This window comes from Ambystoma mexicanum, chromosome 2p (genome assembly GCF_040938575.1).
Source record: "Ambystoma mexicanum isolate Mex_15411 chromosome 2p, UKY_AmexF1_1, whole genome shotgun sequence".
Taxonomy (NCBI): domain Eukaryota; kingdom Metazoa; phylum Chordata; class Amphibia; order Caudata; family Ambystomatidae; genus Ambystoma; species Ambystoma mexicanum.
Genome location: NC_090923.1, coordinates 344,155,204 through 344,181,113, shown reverse-complemented (window position 1 = coordinate 344,181,113; position 25,910 = coordinate 344,155,204). Strand labels below are relative to the sequence as shown.

General features: G+C 45.7%; 1 protein-coding gene across 1 annotated transcript in view; it reads left to right on the top strand.

Moving 5' to 3' along the window:
- DNAH12 (dynein axonemal heavy chain 12) overlaps positions 1-25,910 on the top strand; it is a 3,791,933-nt gene that overhangs the window by 1,387,053 nt on the left and 2,378,970 nt on the right. Inside the window, exons 29-30 of the mRNA XM_069643677.1 lie at positions 24,840-24,959; positions 25,463-25,572. Coding sequence (XP_069499778.1) covers positions 24,840-24,959; positions 25,463-25,572 — 230 coding nt within the window. The remainder of the gene's footprint in view (positions 1-24,839; positions 24,960-25,462; positions 25,573-25,910) is intronic.

Sequence of the window (25,910 nt, the reverse complement as noted above, 5' to 3'; positions counted from 1 at the left end):
AATGCTATTAGATACATTACATTACTGTCACATCCTCAACATGCTGTCATTCAACTATTCCATCATTCATAAAAACTGTTATAATGACAGCCACTCCATGCCCACACCTGTTGCACAATGATAAGACCCCCACCCCATCTAACTGCCTCCAAACGCAGTCATGAACATTTACTTCATCAATGTGAGTGTGGGGGCTTTTGTGAACGCCAGACCCCGGACCGGTTACCTAAAACCAGAATTGAAGGTCCGAGATGTGACCCATCTCAGTGTGGTGAGTGCAGTGGGCCTTTTCTGCAACTTATGTGAGCGCCAAGTGGCCGCTCACCCTTTGGGGCACCTAGCCTCCCACTGAGTGTGGTTGTGTGTCAAGTGATAATCCATGAGCCTTTGTTTTTTTTTGTTTTATTAATTTTTCATTCTTTTTTGAAATCCAAACATTCCATACTTCATAACGGTTTGTGTTCACAAGTTCATCAGCTGTAATTCCATATTAACAATTTCTCAGCCCATCGCCCACAGATGCTTAAAACTACCACTATCACTTGGCCACATCCAGCCTTCCACTCTATCGAACTCTCACCAAATACCCATCTCCTTCCCTCTTTCCTCCTTCCATGCTGAGCCATTGTTATGCTCCTCTTTGATTCCTGGCTCCCCGACCTTTCGTCCCTACTTGGCCAATTCCTGACTGCATTACGGGGGCTTTCAAATCCAGGGATGAGGTTAATTTGTTTAATATATGACCCCTATCTAGTTCCACCCCTTGCTCCTCTTCCAGATTAATATTCTTCCGCAAGATTTCCTTTCCACCAACCCCCATCATTGTTTGTCCTTTATCCATTGCTGTACCTGTGGGCTTTTTGAGCATTTCCAGGATATGCCTACCTGTCTTTCAGCCAATATCAGCATAAATTGCACTGTCGTTTTCTGAGTTTTGTTTCTCTTCCCTCCCGCGAGCATTACCCACAAGCAGATAGACGGTGTGCAAGTATAATTACTCCATAGTAACTCATTAATTCGGGCCATTACCCCATCCCAGTATATGATTATAGTCGAACATTAACCCAATGTATACCAAAACTCTGCCTGGCCCTCACCACAACGCAGACGTTCATGAGATAGGGAATGATTAACTGTGTGTAGTTCTGCTGGAGTCATGCATACCCTGTGGAGATTACAGAAGTGAGTTACCTGAAACCTCCCCTTGACTGTTTGCTGACCTGGTTTGGATGTCCTCATTGGAGGGTGGAGCATTTGTAATAATAAATAAATGTGACATTTATTTTAAAGCAGCAAAGATTTACTTTACTAATATCATATCATACAGTCAGCTGCTCGGCAGCCAGTTACCACCTAGAGACAGGCATTAAAGTCTAACGGGGCAACATCACTTGTTCAGCGTCATTTGAATGCCACATGTCCCTTCGGGCTGTACAGGGGATGAGGGTCCTTTCGGAAAGCTAGCAGCCTGTCAGCGGTACACCCCCTTTTGGTGCGGCCGTTTCGCTGCGGGCCGGTTCGGCGCGGCCTGTTTGGTGCGCCCATTTTGGCGTGGGACCCTTTCTGGCGCTGCCGATTTGGCGTGAGGGACGTTTGGACGTGGCTGACATTGCAGCCACGTCTAAATTCCCTCACGCCAAATTCCAAAGAATAATTATTTTCAAATGCAGCACGTTGGCAGGAAATGTTATCGTGTTGCATTTGTAAAGAATTGTGGCTTTGGGTTGATGTAAACAGCGACGCCAAAAGAGGGTGTACCATTTCTGCTTATATTTCTCTTATATTTTTTTTTTATCAGACTGTTGCTTCATAATGGTTAAATATGTAATTTTGCTGCCCCATACACAAGGGCACTTAGGTCTTGTGGTTAAGTTCCAACCCTCTAAATCTTGCAGGCCATGGTTCGTGGCTGAGCTAAAGCTTTTTATTTTATTGTAGTTTTAAAATATCCCATTATTTTTATTTTGCAGAGAAAATAAAGAAAGGTTTAGCTCAGCCACGAACCATGCCCTGCAAGATTGTGAGGTTTGGAACTTAACCACAAGACCAAACTGCCCTTGTTCCTGGGGCAGCAAAATTACATATTTAACTGTCATGATGGAACAGTCTGATAAAAAAAAATAAGAGAAAATGGGGGCACCGAAACAAAAAAATAAGAAAAAATGGGCGTTCCGAACTGGCTGCCGCGCCAAAGTGGTCAAAGCTCTCGCCAGCTACCACTTCTCTGCTCCACCTCTCCTCCCACCCCTCACAACTACCACCTTTCTCCTCCACCCCTGCCCACTACCACCATACCACCTCTCTCCTCCCACCATCTGCCCACTACCACCTATAAACCCCCTGCAAGCTGCCACCTCTCTCCATCACCCCCTGCAAGATGCCACCTCTCTCCTCCACCCCTGCCCACTACCACCTCTCTCCTCCCACAATCTGCCCACCACCATCACTCTCCTCCCACCACCTGCTCACTACCACCTCTAACAGTCTGCCTACTACCACCTCTCTCCTCCCATCATCTGCCCACTACCACCTCTAACCCCCTGCCAGCTACCACCTCTTTCCTCCACCCCCTGCAAGATGACACCTCTAACAGCTCCATTTGTCCCACTGTCACTCAATCTCTGCCACTGTCCATGTCACGTTTGAGCAAACATAGAACATCTTTGCTGCATAAATATCGAGCACTTCTTTAAGGTCCCATGATGAATGCATCTTTTGTTGTAAATGAAAATACTGTGCGCGCTCTATTTCTTGTGTCCCTTTCTATTGCCACACACCCCTGCAATGGCTCTCTCAAGAAGCATGACCCAATATTGTTGTGAACATATTGAAGTGGATTATTTGATGACTTCACCTATGTGGATTTCAGGCAGTGGACGAGTCGCTCTTTCTATATGCAGATGGCTGACTCCAATTACTGGAGACAGGGTGTGATCACATCTAAAGCCCCCCTTGCGTGTCTTTACCCGCCTGAGCCCCCTCCCTCTATCCCGTGTCAGCTCTCTCTAAACTAAAGATCCCAGTCCGCTCCCACCAGCTTGCACATTAGCCAGTGCAGCAGGAGGCAGACCCAGGCAATGTGTTCTGTGAAAGGAAATGTACAATAGCGTGCAACCTTGAAAACATTCAGTGTGGGGGAGGAGGGTTACAATGGCACCGCATTTAGTGATTATTACAATCCTGGGAGTTTATAGAATAGTGTCCGCTGGGTGCTTGTTCTTTCCGTCCGCTGAGTTCGTGCTCTTTCCATCCCTTTTGAAGTCGCTTGTGAAATGACTTCAATTTGTTCTTTTATTTCAGTCAGCCTAGCTCACATAAAGTTAAATGAACTGCACCCCTGGGTCCCCAAAAAGACGGGCACACCACATTCATGGTGTCAAAAAATCCTATCTGTTAAATAATGATTGAGCACGTGTGTGCATGCTCAGTCAGCAGGATAGGATTTTCTGACACATAGCAAAAAGTGACGTTACGCCGGGCCGGTACATCCCCATTCCCCTAAATGGCGGAATGGGGACGTCAGATGCACAAGCACCGTTTACAACGGTGCAGGTGCATCCGACTTGCGGTGCTCGCGGGTGCCGCACTTACCGCCAGGTCCGACCTGGCAGGCTGACAGGCACCCGCGAGCACAGATCGTAGTATGGAGGTACAGTAGCAACGGTGCCGGTAGCGCTACCATTGCCTTACCGCCATACTTATGTGTCCATGTGCTTCGATGCTAATCTTGCTGGCGTGTGTGCACTCTCCTCTCCACACATCCTGTTATTTTGGGGGTGATGCGCAGGGCAGCCTCCAGATTTTGCTGGGGGAAAAAGAGGGATGTGCCTTATTATGTGTCCAGATTTGGCAAAGAGGCTGAAGGTTGCTTCCTTTTCAGTGTTGGCCAAGTTCTGTCATGCTTCAGCTGGGGGTGGGTGGCTATACTGTCATATGCACTATGTCTGTTGGGAGTAATGTGCACCCTCCTGTATATCTTGTGTTTCCTTTGAAGGTGGGGGAGTGGCACTACTGATTTTACTTGCGCTGTTTTTCCTCAAACTGATTTTACTCGGGGCGATCTCTTTGTTGTGTCCCGTTTTGCAGGGGATGGAGCGGTATGTTTCTGTTCTTCTGTATTAACTGAGTATGGGGCGAGGGAGGGTTGTGTGCTTCGTCTCCGTCTTCCATTTAAAAGGAGTATGCACTCCTATACATAACTCGATGCTTGGAGGGTGTGACGTGAGGTCTGTATCCATCCGCGTGTCATTTTAGGAGAAAGCACTGAGTTGGTGATTTGCGCAGTATAACAGATTGTAGCGATGGTCCTCGAGTTACTATGTGTTATGGAATGTGCATTCACAACAGAGGAGGATACATGTGTGTGGTGACATAGGTATGTTCATATTCAGTGCAGAAGGGCGGCCAAACCTGTGTGCATTAATGTGCATTGCTACTGCATGCAGGAGGGTTCTTTGCAGAAATGTGCATTCCTTGGGCAGGAGAAGCTGCTTGCAGAAATGTGCGTACCCTGCACAGGAAAGCTGAGACTGTGAAGGTGGTGTTTGCTTATTTACCCACCCATTGACTGCACATGGGCATTCCCACCTACTTCCTGCCCAAAACACATCCTACTAGGATCTCTTTGAGCAAGCCTTACCACCAGACTTTGTACTTGAAGGGCCTGCCAGTGTTTTTTCAAAGCAGTCTTCTGAGAGTTGTAGGTCTTAATTGAAGCTTTAATCGTGCTACTGGTGTAAAATAAAAATGTCCTAATCGGGTTGGATGTCAGCAACTCGATTCATGAGCACTATTCTTGTCCTTCACTGAAGTCCCGTTAAAATAAAAAACATTGACAAAGCCAGCAATTTTGGCTTGTGTCTAAGTAAGACATTTGCCAAGCCCTGCTATTCTATGCCCAGGTACTTTCCTCATATTACCGCTGCTACCATCGATGGGCAGTTAATACCACTACAAAAGTGTCTGGAAAATAGCTTTCCTGTGACCAAACAAGGGCAAAAAATGTTGCCAATGGCAATGTTTGTTTATTATGTGGGGTTTGGGAGAGTAACCTACACAGGTGAAAAGGGATGTGCATGCACGTGGACAGCAGAGATTCTCTGCCGTAACTTCCATCTCCAATGCAAGCGCGTTCTCGTGACTGTGTGCAGGGATGCCCCCCCATGCATTGCAGGGGAGATAATGGCTTAATTTGGAGTTGTAAACCCGCTATTAGTGTAATAAAACCAGGTCTGCTTCAGACACTCAATGTATGAGCACTGCGTGTCCTTCTCTGGAATTTTGTTACAAACATTGACAAAACGCCAATCTTTTTGGCTAGTGTAGAAGTATTAGGCATTTGGCAGGTAACAAAAGCCCAAACTATTGGCATTGATGTTAGGCAGAATCCTGTGCAGTTCCCTTAGGGATCACTACAGAAGATTAGGACTACAGGTGAGAGCAATAAATCCCTCTTCGGTCTGTACCACAAAGATTTAGTTGGTAGCTGTGGCTGAGCAGTCAGACTTATCTCAAGAGGGAGATGAGCAGTATTCAGGGTTTACACAATAGGCCTACAATACTATGGCACAAGGAAACACTGACCAAAGCTTTGTATTAAAAAGTAGATATGTATTTATTTTATACACTTCTAGTAAAACACATTTATCACAGTCATCAAGCAAGTTAAAGAAAAATATACACACTCCCTAGTTAAGTTGTAGACCAAGTGAACCAGAGTGAAAACTGAGCAAAACGGCACAGGGAAAACCACACACAAGGGATACTCTAGCAATTTCTCACAAGGGAGGGAAAGTACAAGTTATACAGAAATATCTTCTTACACACCTTAGCAACACTTCCCATACGTTTGTGAACCAGTTTAAGCAAGACAGTGCATCAGTATAGAAAATACTTAAATGAAAACGGAGAAAAATGGCACTTCACAAGTTTTAAAAAGGGGAAGGAAAAGGTGGCTATAAGAAGTAGGAGCACCAACACTGTTCTAGTTGAGAAGCAATCTGAAGAAGGAAGTTCTAACAAATTTAGCCAGAGTCAAAAGGCCTTTTGACTCTGGCTAAATTTGTTAGAACTTCCTTCTTAGTTCCAGTGGCGACGTCTTGCTCTTCCAGTCCTCAGTACCCTGCTTTTATGCAAAAAGAGCCCCATTCATACAGCCTAGCTGTCACTCACACAGTGGAGTGGTCATCCTTGGCGGGAGACCCTCCAGCCTATCAGGATAGAGTGCGACATGGATTGCTGAGTCAACCCTGTCCAGGGGTCCTACTCCCCCTCCCACACAATGGACCCACCCCAGCCTCAGTGGCGGCGAAAGGAGGGCTTCTTGGCAGAAGCCCGCCAAATGGACGAAGAAAGGATCCCGACCTGGGTTAGGAGTTTAGAGAAAGACAAGAGAAATAATTTATATTAAAGTTCTGGCAAATATAACCTACCAGAGTAAAGTTAATATAAAAATAAACTGGCGGTATGTTAGAGGCTGTCAGAAAATGTTGTAGCCTCGAACAATGGGAAAATCCCATAGGGAAATATTTGTGGTCGAATATTTACGGTAGTAACCACTGCCACAAGTCAGAAACTTTAGTGAGAGGGATTGTGCGGTACCCTCTTGAAAAGGAACCTAAGGGAAAAACTATTAACCCCTTCCAGTACCTCCATAGTAAGATGGGTTGTACTGGTTAAGTTCATAAAAATTGACTAGTGAAGTCAATTGGGACTTTACATGCCTTGGGAGACAGTAGTCAGTCCCAGGGTATGGAATTTATGTTTGGGGATCGCTACGACACCCGTGTCACTGCACGGAGGGTGCTGTGTAGCACATGTGAATAAAGATGGTTCCTATGGGGTTGAGAAAATCCCATAGACATTAAACACAAACATAGCCTAGAACACACATAGCAACTCTTTAGCAGGAGAAAAGAAACAAACCCTTCAAATCCAGCAAAGCTGCTGGGGGACTCTAAAGGTAAGGGAAATTAGCCATAGAATGAGAATTCTCCCTAACAATTGACAATGCTTGTTGTTTGACTGTTGGCATATTTTGAGTTCTTCAGTTTCTGATTCTTAATTAACAAAACCCTGTTGCACCGTGGCTGCACAGAGACGTCAGATAAGTCTTGCAACCCCTCTGTTAGGGAGAATTCTCATTCTATGGCGAATTTCCCTTACCTAGTGAGTCCCCCAGCAGCTTTGCTGGATTTCTGGAGTTTGTTCTTCCACTTGTTAAGAGTGTACCCCTTTTTCCCACTCTTACTTGTGTTTTGCCATGCGTATTTCATCTGTTTTTGTGATTGTGGCATCTCGAGTACACCACTCCAGTAGCCCCCTTCTTTTGTGTGTTACACACCACCTTAAGTGCAGTGACACAGGGTTGTCTTTTAGACTTCCCACCGACTCCTTTTCTGAGGCTGACTGTCCCCCAGAAAAGGGTAAAGTTGCCATTAACTTTACTTAATCATTTAACCACAGATCCAGTACACCCCCTCTTACATTGAGTACTGGAAAGGGTTATTCCTTAGCCCTTTTTATCTGTACCTCCTAGAGCATTGTTTCACTCTTTTAACATTTAGACTTGGCTGGTGGCAGTGGTATCTACCCTAACTTTTCTACCATGATTATACTATATAATGTATTGCCTCGAACTTAAACCTGCTTGACCAAATGCTTCTTCTTTTGGCTCCGGTCGGGTTTATTCACCATTTCTTTTTGTTAAAGTCCTTCTTGTGTTTTACTTTGCGTGGCAAACCAGGTTTGCCTTCTTTGTTCACTGTCTTTTGGTGGGCTTATGCCAAGAAGCCCTCCTCTAGGAGCCTGGGTGTCTAGGTGGGCTGAATGTGACGGAGGGGTGTAGTCACCCCCTGCACAGGGTATCCTAGGAAACCCGAGTCACACTTTGCCATGATTGGCTGAGGTGGTTGTCCGGGCCGGGCCTGACAACACCCCCTGCCACGTGATTGACAGCCAGGCTGTGTGAATGGGGGATTTTCGCATGAAAGGCATGTCTCTTGGGTTAGAAGTCGGACTCGCCACTGGAACTACAAGGAACCAAAAGGAAGCGGAGAAGAAGTCGACTACTGCAACTATCCCGTCCCGGAGAAGCCCATCCCGGTGAAGCCCTGCTGCAGTCCTGAGCTATCTACCCTTCGACGACCAGAGAAGATCCAGTCCGGAGTCTTCTTCCCTTGAGCTTGATGGGGATAACCAGCTCATCTTCTACAGCCAGAGGATCCTCTTCGTGGTCGAAATTACTGCACACTGCTGTAGTGGTCCAGATAGCCATCTGAAGAGCCTCTCCTGTTTTTTAAGGAGCGCACCTTTTATTCCCCGTCGCTGCTGCTGGCTTCAGCCCTGTGTGGTGCAGACCCCTCCAGACGTCCTCCTTTGGATCGAAGCTCCAGGAACCGTGTGTCTGCAGGAAACTACCAGGAACAACTGAATCCCTTTTCTTCGCCTCCAAGGCTTGCCCTTGTCTTCCCTCCTTCTTATAACTTTTGCTTCCTCTGTTGACAATATCTAAGTACTCCTGGCTACGTTGAATCATGAACTATCCGACTGTGTGATCCTCGACAACAGGAACCCGGTTCCACTTGACACTGGCTCCGGCCTATTGACTCTTGAATTTCTGTCTAAGAGTGTTCTCTGGTTCCGTCTACCTTCACAAAAGTATTGCCAATGATTTTTTCCCCCAACTCTCTCTGGGTAGCTCAGGTGCTAAGTGTGTTTTGCCCCGGTAACATTTCTTGCCGCGGATACACATTTCTTTAGTAAGACCGAACTGTCATTACTGTCAAAAAGTGATCGCAAGTGTATTCCCGGCAACGTCTTTTGTTTCACAACACCGGTCCGCTAAAACACAGGGTACTTACCTTGAAGTGTGGTTTTTGAATTAATAGAAGTGTTGTGTTTATAACAATTGGTTTAAAAATAAATGTACTTATATTTTTTACCTGCAACCTTGAGTCAGTGTTTGCTTGAGTCACAGTAATTGTGGTCCCTTTGTGTAATCTCTACTACTGCTCATATACTCTTGAGATAAGCCTGGCTGCTCCGCTACTGCTACCACTTTAATATAGTAGTACAGGCTTGTACCAAAGGTAAAACTTGTATTGCCACCTGTAGTCTTAATTGTGTGTAGTGGTCCCTAAGGGCACTGCACAGGATTCTGCCTAACACCCTCCCCGCCTCGAGGTAGGACTCAGAGGTTCTATTGACATCCACTCCCCATGGAAAGCTGCAATATGTGACATTCACTGTGCAAGGCTTGAACTCCCCGGCCAAGCGCCAGTCCATCCTGTGATTCCCTGGAGGACCTCAACTGTTCAATCGCTTTTTTACAGGAGACTCACCTGGCTCCGCGAGACTACGCGAGAATGTGGAGCAGACCGTTCGCCCAACAAGTCCTGGCATCTGATGGCTCGAAAAAAGCAAGGGACTTTAAGTTGGCAGGGGGGATACTTCATCTATTTAATATGCTGATGGTCGTGGACATTTGGAGGGTAATGCATCTCGGGCGGGGGGGCTACCCTTAATTCTCGCACGTACACCACACCTCCTCCCGCATAGATCTACTGCTTGCTTCCCACGCCAGCTATTGTCTTACGTAGATAGCATAGCTATTGGTTCAAGAGTCCTCTCAGACCATGCACCAATTCTGCTAACATCCCGAGTGCTTGACCAATCCCCTCCCCAAAGGTCCCCCTAGAAGTTATACAAAAACTTGCATCATATGGCCCTGCGGGACAGCATAGCTCAGGCCATCAAGAATTATTTCAGGGAAAACGAGGGGGGCCTGTACCATTAGCAACAGTGTGGGACGCAATGAAGGAGGTTATCAGCGGGGAATTAATAGCCCATGGGGAGGCTTATCATAAGCGCACAGCCATGGCGAAAGCCCACTTGGAGGGTGAGTTCATAGAGGCAGAGTAAGCACATAAAATAGGGTTGTCCCCCAAGCTAACAAAGTTGCAAATGGCCGCAATAAGCTTGCGGCACACAGAGCGGAGGAGACGGATCAGGCCTTCATCACGACTAAGCAAGGGTACTATGCCAAGGGAAACCAGGCAAACAATTTTCTGGTTAGGAAGTTGACAAAAACGTCACACCGTAATAGAATAATTGAGTTGAGGGATTCTCAGGGGACCACGCAATATGTGGAAGACATTAAACTACAGCTGGCAGTGGAACACTTGTGCAACATTATGTCATTCGCCTCCCGCTTCTTAGCGGAGCAACAATTATATGTAGACAAGGTGGCCCTTTCTCACCTGACAGATGTGGAGAGGGTATCCCTACATATTATCCCCACCAAAAAAATATCGCCGTACATATGGTTGTTTGTCTCGCCATAGGCAATATTTTTGGGGGGATAATTTGTGGGAGCAGGGGTTAAATAATGTAGGGGTGTCCCCCTCAGGGGTCCATGGCTCAATATCGCCGCAAGAATATGGCGATATTTTTGTATCGCAATATTTTTGCGGGATATTAATACATGGAACCATGAAAAGGGAGTTTGTTGACCTCCCAATCACTCTGGAGGAGGTGGGGGCGGTGATTAGATCCCTTAAGGCGAGTGCTGCGGGCCCCGACAGCTTTACACCACAATTTCATAAAATATTCCGCGCACAACTGGCGAAATCCTTGTCCTCCCTGTTCAACTCTTTTCGGCAAACCGGCAAGGTGACAGAATCCATGCAAAACTCTTCAACAATACTTTTGTTGATGCAGGGAAATGATCAGAGATTTTGCCACTTATATACAAATCTTGTTGTTGAACATCGACGCAAACATCTATTCGAACATTCTAGCCAACAGACCAGCATGGGTGCTGCCCGGGGTGATTGATGCAGATCAGACATGATTCATTCGGGGCAGAACCACAGGGAAGAATGTACGCCAGGCCATGGACCTGGTGGAAATAGCGACGATGGACCAAAGCAAGGTGGCGCTTCTGGCCCAGGGCACCACTAAGGCCTTTGACATGTCAACTGGTCCTTCATGAAACTTACATTGGAGACGTTCTGCTTCAGGCTGACCTTCCTAACCATGGTGCTGGCTAATTGTAGCTCTCCTAAAACCTCGCTAAGAATAAATCAGCGCTATCGAGCCCAACCCGCTTCAACTGCAGAACGAGACAGGGTTGTCCTTTGTCCCTGCTAATCTTCGCCTTCCAGCATCCCTCAGACATTCTCTCGGGGAACTTCAAATGCACAGTTGCAATTAATTACCACAAGTCAGGTTCTAGGGGTGGGTCTATCGGAGGAGGAAATAGCCGCCCTCTTCCCTTGTCGCCCAATTAAATGGGAAAAAAAGCAGATAAAATACTGAGGCGTCCAGATCCCGGCGCAGCCAAAGGAAAGATACTAGACAAACTTCCCACAACTTTTTAAAGATCTAGATGCAGACCTAGACAGATGTAAATTGCAGGAAATCTCCCTGATGGGGCACATCACAGCATGCAAAATGAACCTGCTTCTTAGGTTCCTTTATCAATGTGCGGTGCAACAAAAGGTCTTCTGTTTTATTTGCCTTGGGAAGAAGCCCAGAATCCCTATATGAGTACTGGTGGGCAGCGCACAGTTGGGAGGGATGGGTCCCCGATTTATGGAGCTACCAGCCTGCAGCACAGTTAGCACACTTACCCCCCTGTTGAGCATCAACTGATCCCCCTAAATGGTAGAGCTAGAACCGGCCAGACTCACCCTCTCCCTGTGCTCGTACATTACACCTCTGCAGCATCACAGACCCACTGGCCGGGGCTACTGTCATCCACAAAAACGACCATAAAACTGTGGGATTGGGCGCTGAAGCAGTCAGGCATCCCGGGGGGACCGGGCCCACACACGACAATCTGCCACAACTCAGAATTTCCCCCTGGTCTCAGGCCCACAGACTTTAAAAACTGGACACAAGTGGGCCTACAACACATCTCGCAGCTCTTTGAACAGGGGACACCTCTGGCCTTCCTTGACTGCAGGAGAAAGTTTGCGTTGACGGAAGGGGAGAGGTTCAGATACGCCCAGTTTAGGCACTGGGTGGGCCACCCTTGGATACAACAGCAGAGGGCAAGCTGGGAAATGGGGCCCATTGAGTCGACCCTGCTTGATGGAGAGCAGGGACATAACCAGGCTATATAAGCTTCTGCAACCGAATATGTGGTTGTTTTTACGACCCCGTTCCCTGACGCAATGGGAAAGGGATTTGGGCCGATCTGTAGACGACCAGACATGGGTGGGAATTTGGTCATGTAATTATTCCTCCACGAGCTGCATAACCAAACTAATGTGCCAGTGGTACTACCCCTAGCTAAAATTAACAAGATTCAGAGCATGGTGGACCCTGCGGGTTGGCGGGAGTGCAGGGCATGAGGGATATTCTTCCACATGTGGTGGGAGGGCCCTCAGGCACAAGCCTTCTGGGGGAGGGTGGTGGACTTGATAGAAGGGAATGATGCAGGTCCAGCTTCCCCCCGAGCCGGAAGTGATACTATTGATGGTTCCCGTCCCTGGGAGGAAAGCCAGGCTAATCACACACCTCCTGTTGGCAGCGAAGATCACGCTAGCCTGGGCCTGGAAGACACTGGAGGACCCTCTCATCCACCAATGGTGGCTGAAAATATGGGAGATCATGGTGGTGGAAAAGGTCACAGCAGCCGCCAAGGACAAGCTGTTACATCGATTTATCGACACGTGATCCCGGCCCTGGAATACAGCCTGGACTTCCCTGCACAAGTACACAAACCTAGGCAGGTGGCATGGTTTCTACAGGCTGTGCCATTAATGGAGGTAAAGCCGGGGAGGTAGGTGGGGGTAGGAGAACGGCTGTGGCAGGAGAGTGTTGGGGGAATTCTCTGAAACATCAAGGGGCTTTTCTGTATCTGCGTATGTCGTATGTATCATCCTTAGGATGTTCATATGCAACCGTGCAAGCCTTTAGTGTTTAATATATCTTCTGCCTGATTTCATTGTTTGAACAGTGTCAATAGACTTTTCGTTTTACGGGTTGCTCTGCACTTTAGCTTGGAACTACAGTTCCCATATGACTTGTAGTTCCAAACCGGCCTGTGGTGGTCCGTGAAGGGCAGGGAAGGGAGGGCATTGCCTTGATCTTTTGCCACTGTCAATCCTCCACTATGGGCATTGCAGAGGTCCTGGCAGCAATCGCAGCAGCCAAAGCCATTTTTGATAATAGCAAGCCAAAGCTGAGCACTCCTACTAAGGTAAGCCCCCATTCTATCCGTGATCGGAGCATGTTCATTGCGTTGAATAACTCTAATCTCTTTTGTGACCCTACTCAGGAGGCTCCCTCCATCTGTTCATTAAAGGGGAGAGATCTCCAACTAACTGAAACTCCTGTGTGTGCTATAGAGGTATCAGATGGGCCCCTTAGGGTGGTTACTATGGAAAGCATAAATAGTATGGGGACTGACACTAGCACAGAGGTTGAACAGGGACCACTCTCTACCTGTTTGGTGGAACATCCCAAATTAGAGGAAACAAGTGGTGACTTTGGGACTGGTGGTTAATCCCAGGGGGCTGCCTCTAATCTGGCCGCCTACATGAGCCATTCCACTAGCTCCAAAAAAAACTTGTTTCAGCCTTAAGGCTAGTATTTTTGAACACCAGGTCTCTAATAAAGCACGCCCTTGAAGTGGCTACATAAATTATAGACTCTAAGATTGATATTTGTGCCATCACTGAGACTTGGTGATATGATGCACCGGGTCCTTCTATGGGCCTGGCCATACCAGATGGAATCAACATGTTTCGTCAGGATTGGGTAGCGGGTAGAGGGGGGGACGCCCTTATTCTAAAATCAATTCTAGACATATGGGAGGTTAACTGTCAAGTAATTGCTGGAATAGAGCTGAAACTTATCAAAATAGGGGTTAATGCAGAAACCACCATTAACGTTTTATTGTTATATAGGCCCCTGATTGCTGGAGCTGATTTCCCGACACTCCTCACTAACATTTTATTACCCCTCTGCAAACCCAAGACCAGGTTCCTGGTCCTGGTGATTTTAAACTCTGGTTGGGACATAAGTTGAATGTAATAGCTAATGGTTTAGACGTTTCATGGAATAACCTTGGTTATGAGCAGATGGTTAGAGTAGAGAAACCACTCATTGTAAGGGACATACTCTTGACTGGGTGGTTACACATAATATTTTAACTAAGGGTTATCAAGTCCTTGCCTGTCCTTGGTCTGATCATTTCTTTGTTCACTTTACAATTACTAGTGAACTCACCTTAAAATTGAAAGGATTGCAAAATCAAGAAGTAATGATTAGAAATCTTAAGAACCTTACATCAGAGCGGATTGAACCTCTGCTCACTTTAATTATTGCAGATCTTTCAAAACTGGATTCAGTTGAGTAAATGTCGAACCTCCTCTCACATTCGTTTGACGACATTACTAAGACTCTTGCACCATTAAAAATGATACATTTTAAAAAGACACGAAACAATAACGTGTGGTTCTCTCCTGATTTAAAAAAACGTAAAGCTTCCAAACTAAAACACTTCTATGCCTTGAAGTCCAGTCAGACTTCACAGAATCTGGAAGCATATAAAGTGGCTGCAAAAGAGTATAAATTAGCAGTCATTGATGCCAAGAAAAATACACTTAATGGCATAATTCAGAATGCCCAGTCGGAAGTTAAGGAAATGTTTAGATCTTAAGAGAGCAGGAAACTCCTCATATACAGGATACTGACCTTGTGAAGGATGATGCGTGTTGCGCATCTATTCAAGAAGCCATGCTATGTAAACTGGAGAAAATCAAGGTTGATATTGCAACAAAAAAACAAAAAAAAACAGAACAAGCTAAGCACTTGGATGATCGTGATTTAGCGGCCCTTGCAGATAACCTGTAATACCTCAATTTAGATTTTCACCCCCATATCAGTATCTGAATTAGCTAGCATTATTGACCATCTTAAATCAACAAAATGAAAGGGCGACCCCTGCTCGGTCATGATTATTAAATCCTTGTCACCTTTTCTGACAAGGATTTTCTGATTGAGTTTCTCAGAAAATTTGGTGCCATTGGGGATTAAAAAAAAGGCCTGGCCTTTTCTGTTGAAGATTCTGGACCGTGTGGCCTATACTCAAATCTGTGCCCATTCAAACAAATACCCAATTCTCAATAAACACCAGTCTGGTTTTAGACTAGGTTACGGAACCGAGACACCACTGTTGGAGTTGAAGTCCAGGCTCCTTGATGACATGGATAATGGAAAGCCCTCGAACCTCATGTTGCTGGATCTATCTGCATTCTTCAACCTGGGGGATCATTCCATCTTGGTCATCAGGTTGAGAGACATGCCAAATTGTTTTGGAGGAAGCTACTTTATGGATTTCGTCGTTTCTGAGCAATAGAGAATGTCGAGTATACTGTGGAGAGGCAGAAGCACCACCTGTGATTGTGGCATATGGCGTCCCCCAAGGTGCTTGTGTCTCTCTCTCCCATTACAATATTTTTTTACGGTCCCCTTTTTTGTTCTTCTGGAACAGAATGGTGTGGCTTTTACAAACTACGCTGATGACACACAATGTGTCATCTCTCTAACTGGTTCACATGAAGATGATAAAATTCTTCTTAATAGAGTGTACAATCTTATCCAAAACTGGATGATGCAGAATGGTCTTGCTCTGTACAAAGATAAGACTGAAATTATGGATTTCTGCCTCTGTCATTCCTACACAGGCCTCCTCATTCCCTTACTGTGGCTACCATCTATCGGCCACCTGGTCAGATCTCCTCCTTCCTCTCTGAGTGGGCGGACCTCTCCTCTTCCCTCCTGGTCTGGCCCACTCAACTCCTCCTTCTTAGAGACTTTAACATCCACCTGGATGCTTCCTATCCTTCCTCTGGACACTTTTGCGACTCTCTCTCACTCTCTATCCTCCCCTCTGGCCCGACTCACTCTGCAGGGCACACTCTTGATGTTCTGATCCCTACAGACCTTCCCCTCTCCATCCTTCTCACCACTCCTCTCTCCTGGAGTGATCACTTTCTCCTTTCCTCCCAGCTCACTCTCTCCACCCCTCAGGCCAAGCCAACTCCAGCACTGCCACCTACCTTCTCGGTTATCCGACCCATTAAGCGTGTGTAAGTTGAGGCCTTCGCCGCCACTTTCTCACCTCCCTCCCACTTTGGCTGACTCTCACCCTGACACAGCACTCTCCATGATACACTCTGCTATATCTGATACTCTCAATGTTCTTGCCTCTGTCATGAGGATCAGCTTGAAGCCCTAAGCCAAGTACAACTCCTGGTACGATTTAGATCTCGCCCCCCTTAAACGCATGTGCAGGGTGGCTGAGAGGAAATGAAGTGCTTCCAGTACATCCTCTGACAAACTGGCCTACCGCCTGCTCCAAAGGCAATACCGGCTCTCTGTCTGCACCAAGAAGAGAGCCCACATCCAGTCCGCGTCTCTGCGGCATCTAACAACTCAGCCGAACTCTTTAAAATCTGCAAGGAGCTGGCCAATCCTTCTGCAGTCTCTACCTCTCCTGTCCCCTCCCAGGCCCTCTGCACGGCCCTGACTTCTCATTTCATCTCTAAAATTCTGAAAATCCTGTCCTTTCTCTCTTCCTCTCCCACACCCCCTCTACTCCCTGCTCTTCCTCTGTCCTTCTTCGGCCACATCTCCTCTCTCGTTCTCTGCCTTTCCCCTGTTCTCCCCAGGCGAGGTTTCTAGACAAGTCTGATCCATGAAAGTCTTGTCAAAACAGGTTCTCCCCTGTTCCTCCAAAACCAACAAGGACCACATTGACTCCTTGGCCCTTGCTCTGGCTGACTTCTGCAACCACTCCTTCGCTATAGCCATTAACGAAGTGTTCAAGCAGTTTTACACCTCACTGTACGCCAATGCAGACTCAGCTGAGTAGGGGGACCGCAAGAGATATATTGATTCTATCCCACTACCGCGTCTAGATGAAGACAGGTTAAGCTAGACCTTCCACTGACAATTGAGGAAATCGAACAGGCTATTGCAGACTTGCGAGCTGGGAGAGCCCGGGGATCGGATGGGATTCCAGTCGACTTCGACAAGACATTCAAGGGCGAACTGGCCTCCAGGTTACTTGCAGTCTGGGAAGACACACTAGAGAGGGTTAAGCTCCCAACCACAATGAGGGAAGCAGTGATCTCTGTGTTGCTTAAACTCCACAAGTCCCCCCAAGATCCCTCATCCTATCTCCCATTATCCCTCATTGATACGGATACGAAAATCTACACCAAAGCTATAGCCAACCGCCTGACCCCATACATGAATAAATTGATTCACACCGACCAATCAGGTTTTATTCCAACACGTCAACTCCTCTAAATTTGCAGAGGTTCTTTGCTATCACATCACAGTTAGATCCTAAAGCCAAAGCTGCTGCCATCACCCTTGACACCGAGAAGGCATTTGACTCTGTCTCGTGGAACTATATGTTTTTGATTCTTGCCAAAATGGGATTTGGTCCAGCATTCTTGGGGTATATTCGAGTGCTGTATAGGCAGCCGACTGCAAGGGTCAGAACTAACAATACTATATCATCCCCCTTCACACTGGAAAGAGGCACCCGTCAAGGTTATCCTCTCTCCCCTTTTACTTTTTGCACTCACTATTGAAGGTATGGCGGCCAAGATCAGACATGAACACACATGGAGGGATATCCGTATTAGAGGTTCCCCACAGCTCCTCTCCTTATACGCTGACGATACATTGATTTAAGAGCGGTACCCTGAGACACACCTACCCCCTATTATGAATGTGATTTCCACTTTTTCCACATACTCGGGCTATAAAATAAACCAAGCAAAGTCTGAGGTTAATCCGCTGACTCCAGCCACTGAGCAGTCCACCGCATTAACTGGGTTTAAGTGGTCCCCCCACCACTGCGCACTATCTAGGTATAATAATGTCTACAGACAGACAAACGCTGCTTACAAATAACCACAAAGCATGTTTGCATTCCTTGGAACATAAACTAAACATTTGGGGGGCTTTACCAATATCTATATATGGCCGAGTCGCTCTACTTAAAAGGGTTGTGGTCCCTAAACTTCTCTTCTTGTTTTGTGGTGTCCCCGTCTGGCCAGGGGGAGAATTTTTTCAAAAATTGCAGAAACTTTCCGCAGCTTTTCTGTGGGGGGGAGGGGCGGTCAGGCTCAGTTGGCCGAAGATGTGTGAGAGATACGAAACTGGCGGATTGACGGCCCCTGACTATCTGTGTATTATCAAGCGGCTGAGGCACACTTTGCGCGCTACTGGGCCTCCACAGCCGAACCGCATGCCCATGTGCGTGCCGAGAAGTTTGCTGCGGCCCCTTCCAATATTCAGGCGATGCCGTTCACTTCTGTCAAAGGGAATGTTATAGATATAGATCTGGTGGCTTCTACGGTCCGAGCCTGGTGGTCTCTATTCACTAGAGCAGGATGTGAGATCCCTTTTTGGCCGTTTCTTTCCTTGTGGCACTATCCTGGGTTAGAACCCACATTTGACACTGCATTTTTAAAAAGATGGGACCCGATAAAGAGATGAAGCTGGGAAACCTTTATCCTGGGGGAAAGTTTGCTACTGGATACAAGTTAGTACCTGATAGACTGGGCGCCGGTCTTACCATTACTCTACAGTATTACCGGCTAAAAGCAGCATGTAAGAAATTGTGGCCTACATTTCCAGATGCCCCAGAATCACACCAATTGATTACGGCTACCATGTCACAGGACGGGTTTATTGGCACTATATCTAGCCTTTAGAGGACAGCACAGTCATATACCCCCTCTAAGAATTATATGCAACTAAAATGGGAGCGAGACCTGGGAATCACCATAGAGGATGCTCAGTGGTCCAAATACTGTCAGCACACTAAAGCCACCTCGATCAATGTCAACTTCCGATTAATACAATTTAAGATCCTTAATCACTTACATATTACACCACACAGAGCTTCTAAATTTAATCCAGCTCTGCAAGCATGTTGGCCCAAATGCAATTCCACCATGGCAAACTCTATCCATATGTATTGGAACTGTCTCCCGGTAAGAGCATTTTGGGAGGAAGTTGCTGAGACAGTTAGTGATATTGTTGGACTGTCTATACCTGCAACACCGCTAAAGTACTTGTTGGGAGATATAGGCAAGGCAGCAGTAAGGGTACGTCGCTTTGTAGCTGTTGCAGGTGCGGTGGCCAAGAGGAACATTTTGCAGGCCTGGAAAGCTAAAACGGCCCCCAGTCATAAGACCTGGCTAAGGGATTTAATATATGTCCAAGAGTCTGAGGAACATTATGTTCGATCCGTGTCGGCGGTGTGCAGACCAAAGGATATTTGGGCCCCCCTGCGGGACTACCTATCATCCTCTCGGAACAGTGAAGACGAGACAATCTCCTGAGTTCTCCTATGTTCTGCCCAATGAGCCTGCCTGTTAGGCTTTTAATGAAATTGTAAAGTGCCATGCACTGCGTCGCTGTGATACTTGATGATGATGACTTCGCTGCACGAATATTGAGAACCGGATTTGCTGTGCATGTTATGTAACTTAGTTTGAGAGGGAGAGGGGGACAAGTTTTTGGGGAATTAATGCTATAAATTGGGAAGTGTACTGGTTTATAACCGATCATATATTGGAAGGGTACTAAAGGATCGTTGGGGTGAGGACAATCTTCAATGAACAATGGACACAATTAAGCCTGTCCCATTTACGTATATTATGATTTATGGTGCTTATTCTTTGTGCTCACCTGTTCCTTTTCTTTGCACTTACTGATATTTTGGCTTAAAATCTCAATGAAAAGATGTTAAAAAAAAAAACACTCCGTCACAGGAATCTTCCCTTCCCACCTGAAGCACTCTTGTGCACCCTCTTCTTAAGAAACCCACAGCCGACCCCTCTTGCCCAGCTAACCATCTATCGCCCAATCTCCATCACTACTTTTCTGGACAAACTCCTGGAAAAACTTCCCATTTCCCAGCTTAATCTTCACACTGAATCTGTTGGTCGTCTCCATGACCATCAGTCTGGCTTCAGAGCTGCCAGAAGCACAGAAACTGCTCTCCTGAACATCCGTAAAGACCTGCTCTCCAACCTCGATTCCAACACTCTCTGTTTCCTCCTCTTACTTGATCTCTCTTCTGCCTTTGACACAGTCAACCATGCCATCCTGCTCAACCGTCTCCGTGATAACCTGGGTATCACCGATCAGGCTCTGGCTTGGCTGGCCTCTTTCCTCTCCGATCGACCCTCCCAGGTCCAACTTGGGTCCTTCCTATCCTCTATCTCTATCTCTACCTGTGGTGTTCCGCAGGGGTCTAACCTCTCTCCCTGGCTGTTAAACCAATACCTGGCACTCCTTGGCCACCGCATTGCAGCTCTCTGCCCCAACTTTCAGTGCTATGCAGATGAGACTGAACTCTTTTTCAGGCTCCCTTCTGCTGCTTCTTCTCCTTCTCTCATCTCTAACTGTCTGTCTGCTATCTAGGAGTGGTGTGCCGCCAATTGTCTCTGCCTTAATGCCAGTAAGACTGAGATTCTCCTCATCGGCACACCTGCATCCTCCTTTCCTGTTACTCTCTGACCGGCCTCTCTTGGTCCTCTTCCTGCTGCCACCTGTGAGGCTAAAAACCTCATGGTCATCTTCGACTCCACACTCTCCTTCTCTCCTCACATCTCTGATGTCTCTAAGAAGTCACACTACCAGCTGCACCTCCTCAGAGGTATTCTTCCTTTCCTCTCCTTCCCCCAGAAGCTCACTGTGTGCAGAGCTCTGGTTCTCTCTAGGCTGGACTACTGCAACAGCCTCTTTCTAAATCTGCCTGCTTCTACTCTCCGCCCTCTGCAACTCATCCAGAACAGGACATCGAGACTTGTCCTTGGCCTCAAGCCCAGGGATCGTATCTTTCCATGGCTGAAATCTCTGCACTGCCTCCCAGTGGCTGCGAGGATTAAGTTCAAAACCCTCTGCATTGTCCGCAAGGCCTTCTGGGGCCTCAATACCTTCAACTCTCTCTTCCTAAATATCTTCCTTCTCGAGCTCTTCGCTCATCCGCCTCCAACTCCCTCAGGGTCAGTCGCTTCTCCAAGCAACGAGTTGGTGGTAGATCTCTTTCTTCGGCTGGGACCTCCCTCTGGAACAGCCTCCCTGAAACTTGTGGAGAACCATCTCTGGTTCCAGAAGCACCTCAAACCTTTCTCTTTGCTTCTGCTTTCTCTCCTCCTCTCTGCTGCTGAACTCCTGGCTGAAACTGGACTGGTCACCTGGCTACCCTCTGATCTCGGGCCCAGGTCCCCTCCCCCGCAAATTGCACCCTGAACTGCCTCCCTGGCATCCCCCACCCCGCACTTTGGGACTGTTTTCTGTATCCCTAAAGCCCCCTACCAGCATTTGACACCTGATGTCTGCACTTACCGTTGCACCTGGCCACACTTTTACTTTTTGCTTTATTTATCTATTTATTTTTACTTTCGTTCCCATGTACTGCACTGCCCCTTCCCCTTTCCCCCTGCACTTTTTCTTCTTCCCCCTTCCCCTGCACTTGCGCGATCGCAATGTCACTTGGCTTAGTAAGATCGTTGTCTCTGTCTTCTCACTGTTCCTCTCCCTTGCCTCATCGCGCCTTGAAACACTTGTGTATAGACGGGTTATAAATGCCATATCATATCATGGTGGTTGGCACTCCAAATATGGTAAAAAAACTAGGATCTGCCTACGATTGTTTTTCCATTGCAGATACTCAAATTTCTACAAATTTCTTCACCAGCACTTGAATATGAAGGCGCATGTTAGCAGTTTGGTTTTGTCCTCTGCTTATTGATAATGCATCTCCGCCCATTTATCTCTCAAACTAATGCAGAAACTATTGCAAGGGCCATAGTAGGATCTAAAATTAATTACTGTTGTAGTTTTTTGTATGGCATCACAAAGTTGGATTGTAACCGCCTACAGGTGATCCAAAACAGTGCGGTCAGAGTAGTAAAAGGCCAGACAGAGTTTGCACTGGCTCCCAGTCGAAGCCAGATTAGTGTATTTCTTATTGCTGATCACACACAAATGTCGTATGGGAAGGATGTCGTCTTACCTACATGATCCTATCATTGAGAAAGCTACCACAAGACTCCTCAGATCGAATAATTCAGATTAGCAGGTGGCTCCTAGATCAAACACCAATAAAGCCATGAAGGGAGCTTTTGTAAATGCGGCACCAAGGGCTTGGAATGCCCTTCCAGCCTGAGCTCCGAGAACTAAAGTCTACTGAGGTTTTTAGAAAAAAATTAAAAACACTATTATTCTCCTAAATATCTTTTTAATCTGGACTGTTATTAGGTTTCTAGTATGTACAATGCTTTTTCTGTTTGTTAGTCCACGTTTGATTCATGCGCGGCCTTAAGCCTATGGGTCCTTGGTTGCGCGTTATAAATCAATTAAAGTAAAGTAAAAGTAAAGTTCACCAACAACACCAAGGAATACTTGCTCAAAAAAGATTGAACACAATAGGGGACAAAAAGAGTTTTATAATGGACCTGGTAAAATGTCCAGTGCCACCAAAGCACACTTACCTGGCAGTCCGGAATCAATTACCCACAGTCTGCATGGGTTCTTGGAGACCGCTAGGTGTCCATTTAGTCTGGGTACAAATGTCTCTGAAGGAGAAGTGAACCTGTGATGGGCCCCCACGAGAATCAAGAAGAGTGCTGCAAGAGATTGTCCTTGACGGGGGTCTAGAATGATGATGGCCTCAAAATTCACCTAATACTGATGAGGAAGAAATAAACTGTCGACAGTAATGGTATATCTATGGCCTCTGTGGGCCAACTGTTGTCAAAGAAATGTACATAATAGTATTTTGAACATCTAAACAAGACCCAAAGTCTAAATGTAGCTATTGGACTGGGATCTTTTGAACCAAGGACCCGAAGGCCACATGGGACTTTCCAGGGAGAGTGGTGAGCTTTAAGCATGGCCTCTTAACAACCCGAAAGGACATAGTCTCCAAACGAAAGAGAAAACATTGTTACTTTGAACTGGTATTGCCTTTTAGGAAATTGTTTGCCAAGATACCAAGTGAGATATATTCTCAGATAGAAAACAATCAAATCTGCTGCCATCCATGAGAATTGTTATTTGATGTGGTAATTAATGCCCGTTCCACCAGAGGCTTTTCAGTCAATATTGTGACAAATTCTTAGAGGAGAGAAGAAGCAAGAGTTTTTCTGGAGGACTTGACTAATACATTTAGCTTTTTGTTGGTACCACATGCAAGGCTAGTGATGAAAACCATAGAGTGGACACATGATTTTTGCCCTTCTGAAGAGGTTGTGATAATTGCTATTTAGGCAGACTGGATGGCTCACCTGGGAGAGTTGTCAGTCGAGTTGAAATGGTTGAAGAACAGGGGAAAGTTCCATATGAATCTGTTAAATCTCAGCGCAATCAGGTTAGCTTTGCAAGCTTTCTAACTGTAGTTGTAATCACTGCAATTTGTTTATTTGATGAGAGAGAGCAATACCATAGCAGATGCTCTCAGCAAAATTTAATCAATGTTGAACGAGTGTCTGCTACATCAGTAGGTGGTTCGAGCACATTTTGGTTAGAAGGGGAAGTCCAAATTTGAACTTATTTGCACCTCACTGAATATGTCAGCAGACTGTTGTTTTGCTGCACTTTATTAGTAATGATTAGAGGGAAATATTTTTTGGTCAAGGTAGTAACTTAACTTCTATTAAACCATTTATCCAATTAGCAGCTTCCCACCATCTGCCTCATACAGGTTGAGCGAGATTGTAAAGATTGGAAATGAGTTTTAACCCACCTCAATTATAGATCTGATGGAAAGCCAACTTTTTGTTGCTTGGGACTTACTTCTTGGAGAATTACTGTGTACATACTGTTTCCTGTTGAAAAGTTTCATTCTTCAAGTGATGTCATGGAACAATGCATAGGACTATGCCTAAGGGGATTGTGGCGCGTTCAGTTCGGGGGCGGGCAGTTAAAGTTGCTATGTTGTCAGTAGTTCTGCTAGTTCAGGAAATATGTAGACTAGCATCTTGATCGTCCTTTCCTACATTTGCTGAAGAATGTTTGCATTGCTGCTAATGCTAATGCAGACTCTCTTTATGAGAGCTATAGTTCAGCATCCTTTGATAAGCTCAGTTTTCCTGTTAAATGAATCCATTGCCTGTCCATCCAAATTTATTAGGGGATTGGTGGGTGAATCTTTCTCCAATGAAAAATGTACAGATGAATTATTTTCTATTAAAAGAAAAATTACACACCTTAGAATAATTCTTGATTTTGAGGGATACTTTCCTTCATCTTCATTCTTTTTTGACCACCCACGTTGTCCCATTTGCCATATAATGTTCATAGTACAGCTATCATGGCAAGTATGCAAGCAACTGTTGGACTTGAACTTTTGACTCATTTATATCTCTAGGGTGCTTTCACTTCCACCCGGTGTAGCGCTACAACAGTGCTAGGCCATGGAATGAAAGTGCAACAGTGAAAAAGATGGGTAGCTTTTTCATAGATGAACAATCTGAAGAGGAAACAAAGTATCAGTCACAACGAGCATTAAGGTATTCAATTTCATCGTAGTTTAAAATACTATTTAGGCATCCAGTCCACTGGCCTCTGCATATACAACTAGATCGCTAGTTGCAAGATGCATTACAGTTAGGTTAATCTAAACATTTTGACATAAGAATAGTTTGTTTGGTCGAGCGTGGTTGAGGGAATGCCTATTTTCCAAATCAATAGCATTACCTTGTAACCCTTTGTAATCTAACTTGTACATTACTGCAGCTATTTATTATATTATCTTGATCTTTATATGTCTCTATTGCCTTTAGCTCCTTCGATCAATTAAAGATGTGAATGAACCAAAATTTTTGTCGCATGACATACCGCTCTTTAATGGCATAACTAGTGATTTATTCCCAGGAATTCATCTTCCTGAAGCCGACTATAAGGTAAGTCTTTTCAACTTTTGTTTTGTTCTATTACTAATGATTGCACATCATCTGTACTTAATCGTTAAAAAATACTTATTTGTATATATATTTTATACTTAAATTCTGACTTGCTATTAATGCATCATCCAATTGTATTATTGGGGTGTTTTTTTGTATGCCACCCCGTCCCTCCCACACTTCCATTATCATTGCTGGACTGTGGTATTGCAGCTTTTATGCTGAATGATGACATCACAGAGTACTATACTAACATTTTAAATAAAGTATTTTGAATTAATTTAGAACAATCAATGTTGTGTTTTTCCGTTAAAAAGAATGTTCGAGTTGTCCTTTGTTGTGCTTTCTTTGGAATCCTATAATGGAATTTTCTGCTACCTGGTGCACTCAGAACAGACAGCTGCATATCAATAAGTGTGTAGCATTTATTTTCCTAAGCCTCTACCCTTTTTTTAAGATGTGTACATTCCTTTGAATGTTTGTTTGCTTTTTTTTCATTCAAGGTTTTCCTGGAAGATGCTCACGAGTGCTGCGCGAAGCATAATGTCCAGCCGGTGAAGGTCTTCCTAAATAAAATCATACAAACATATGAAATGATGATTGTGAGGCATGGGTAAGACCACGATCAGGTGTTGTTACTTTTCTCAACAAAATAGTTTCAAAATTGGATCACCTCATTGTTTTGGTATTAATACAGGATCATGGATACTACCTCTTCTGCAGAATCGTTATCTTTTAACTGTCCAACTGCTGGACTGTTACATTGAAAAACTTAAAATCATGCTTGCGCGGTTCCAGGTGGTGCCACTCACATCCATGGCATGGTTTTGGCATCTACTGACAGCCACTGGCAGTAAATAACAGCCACCAGCCCAACCCTATTAGTTCAATTTCTGGCGATGGGTACAACAACGTACAGTGAGTGACTGACTGGTACCGCTTCCAGCATCA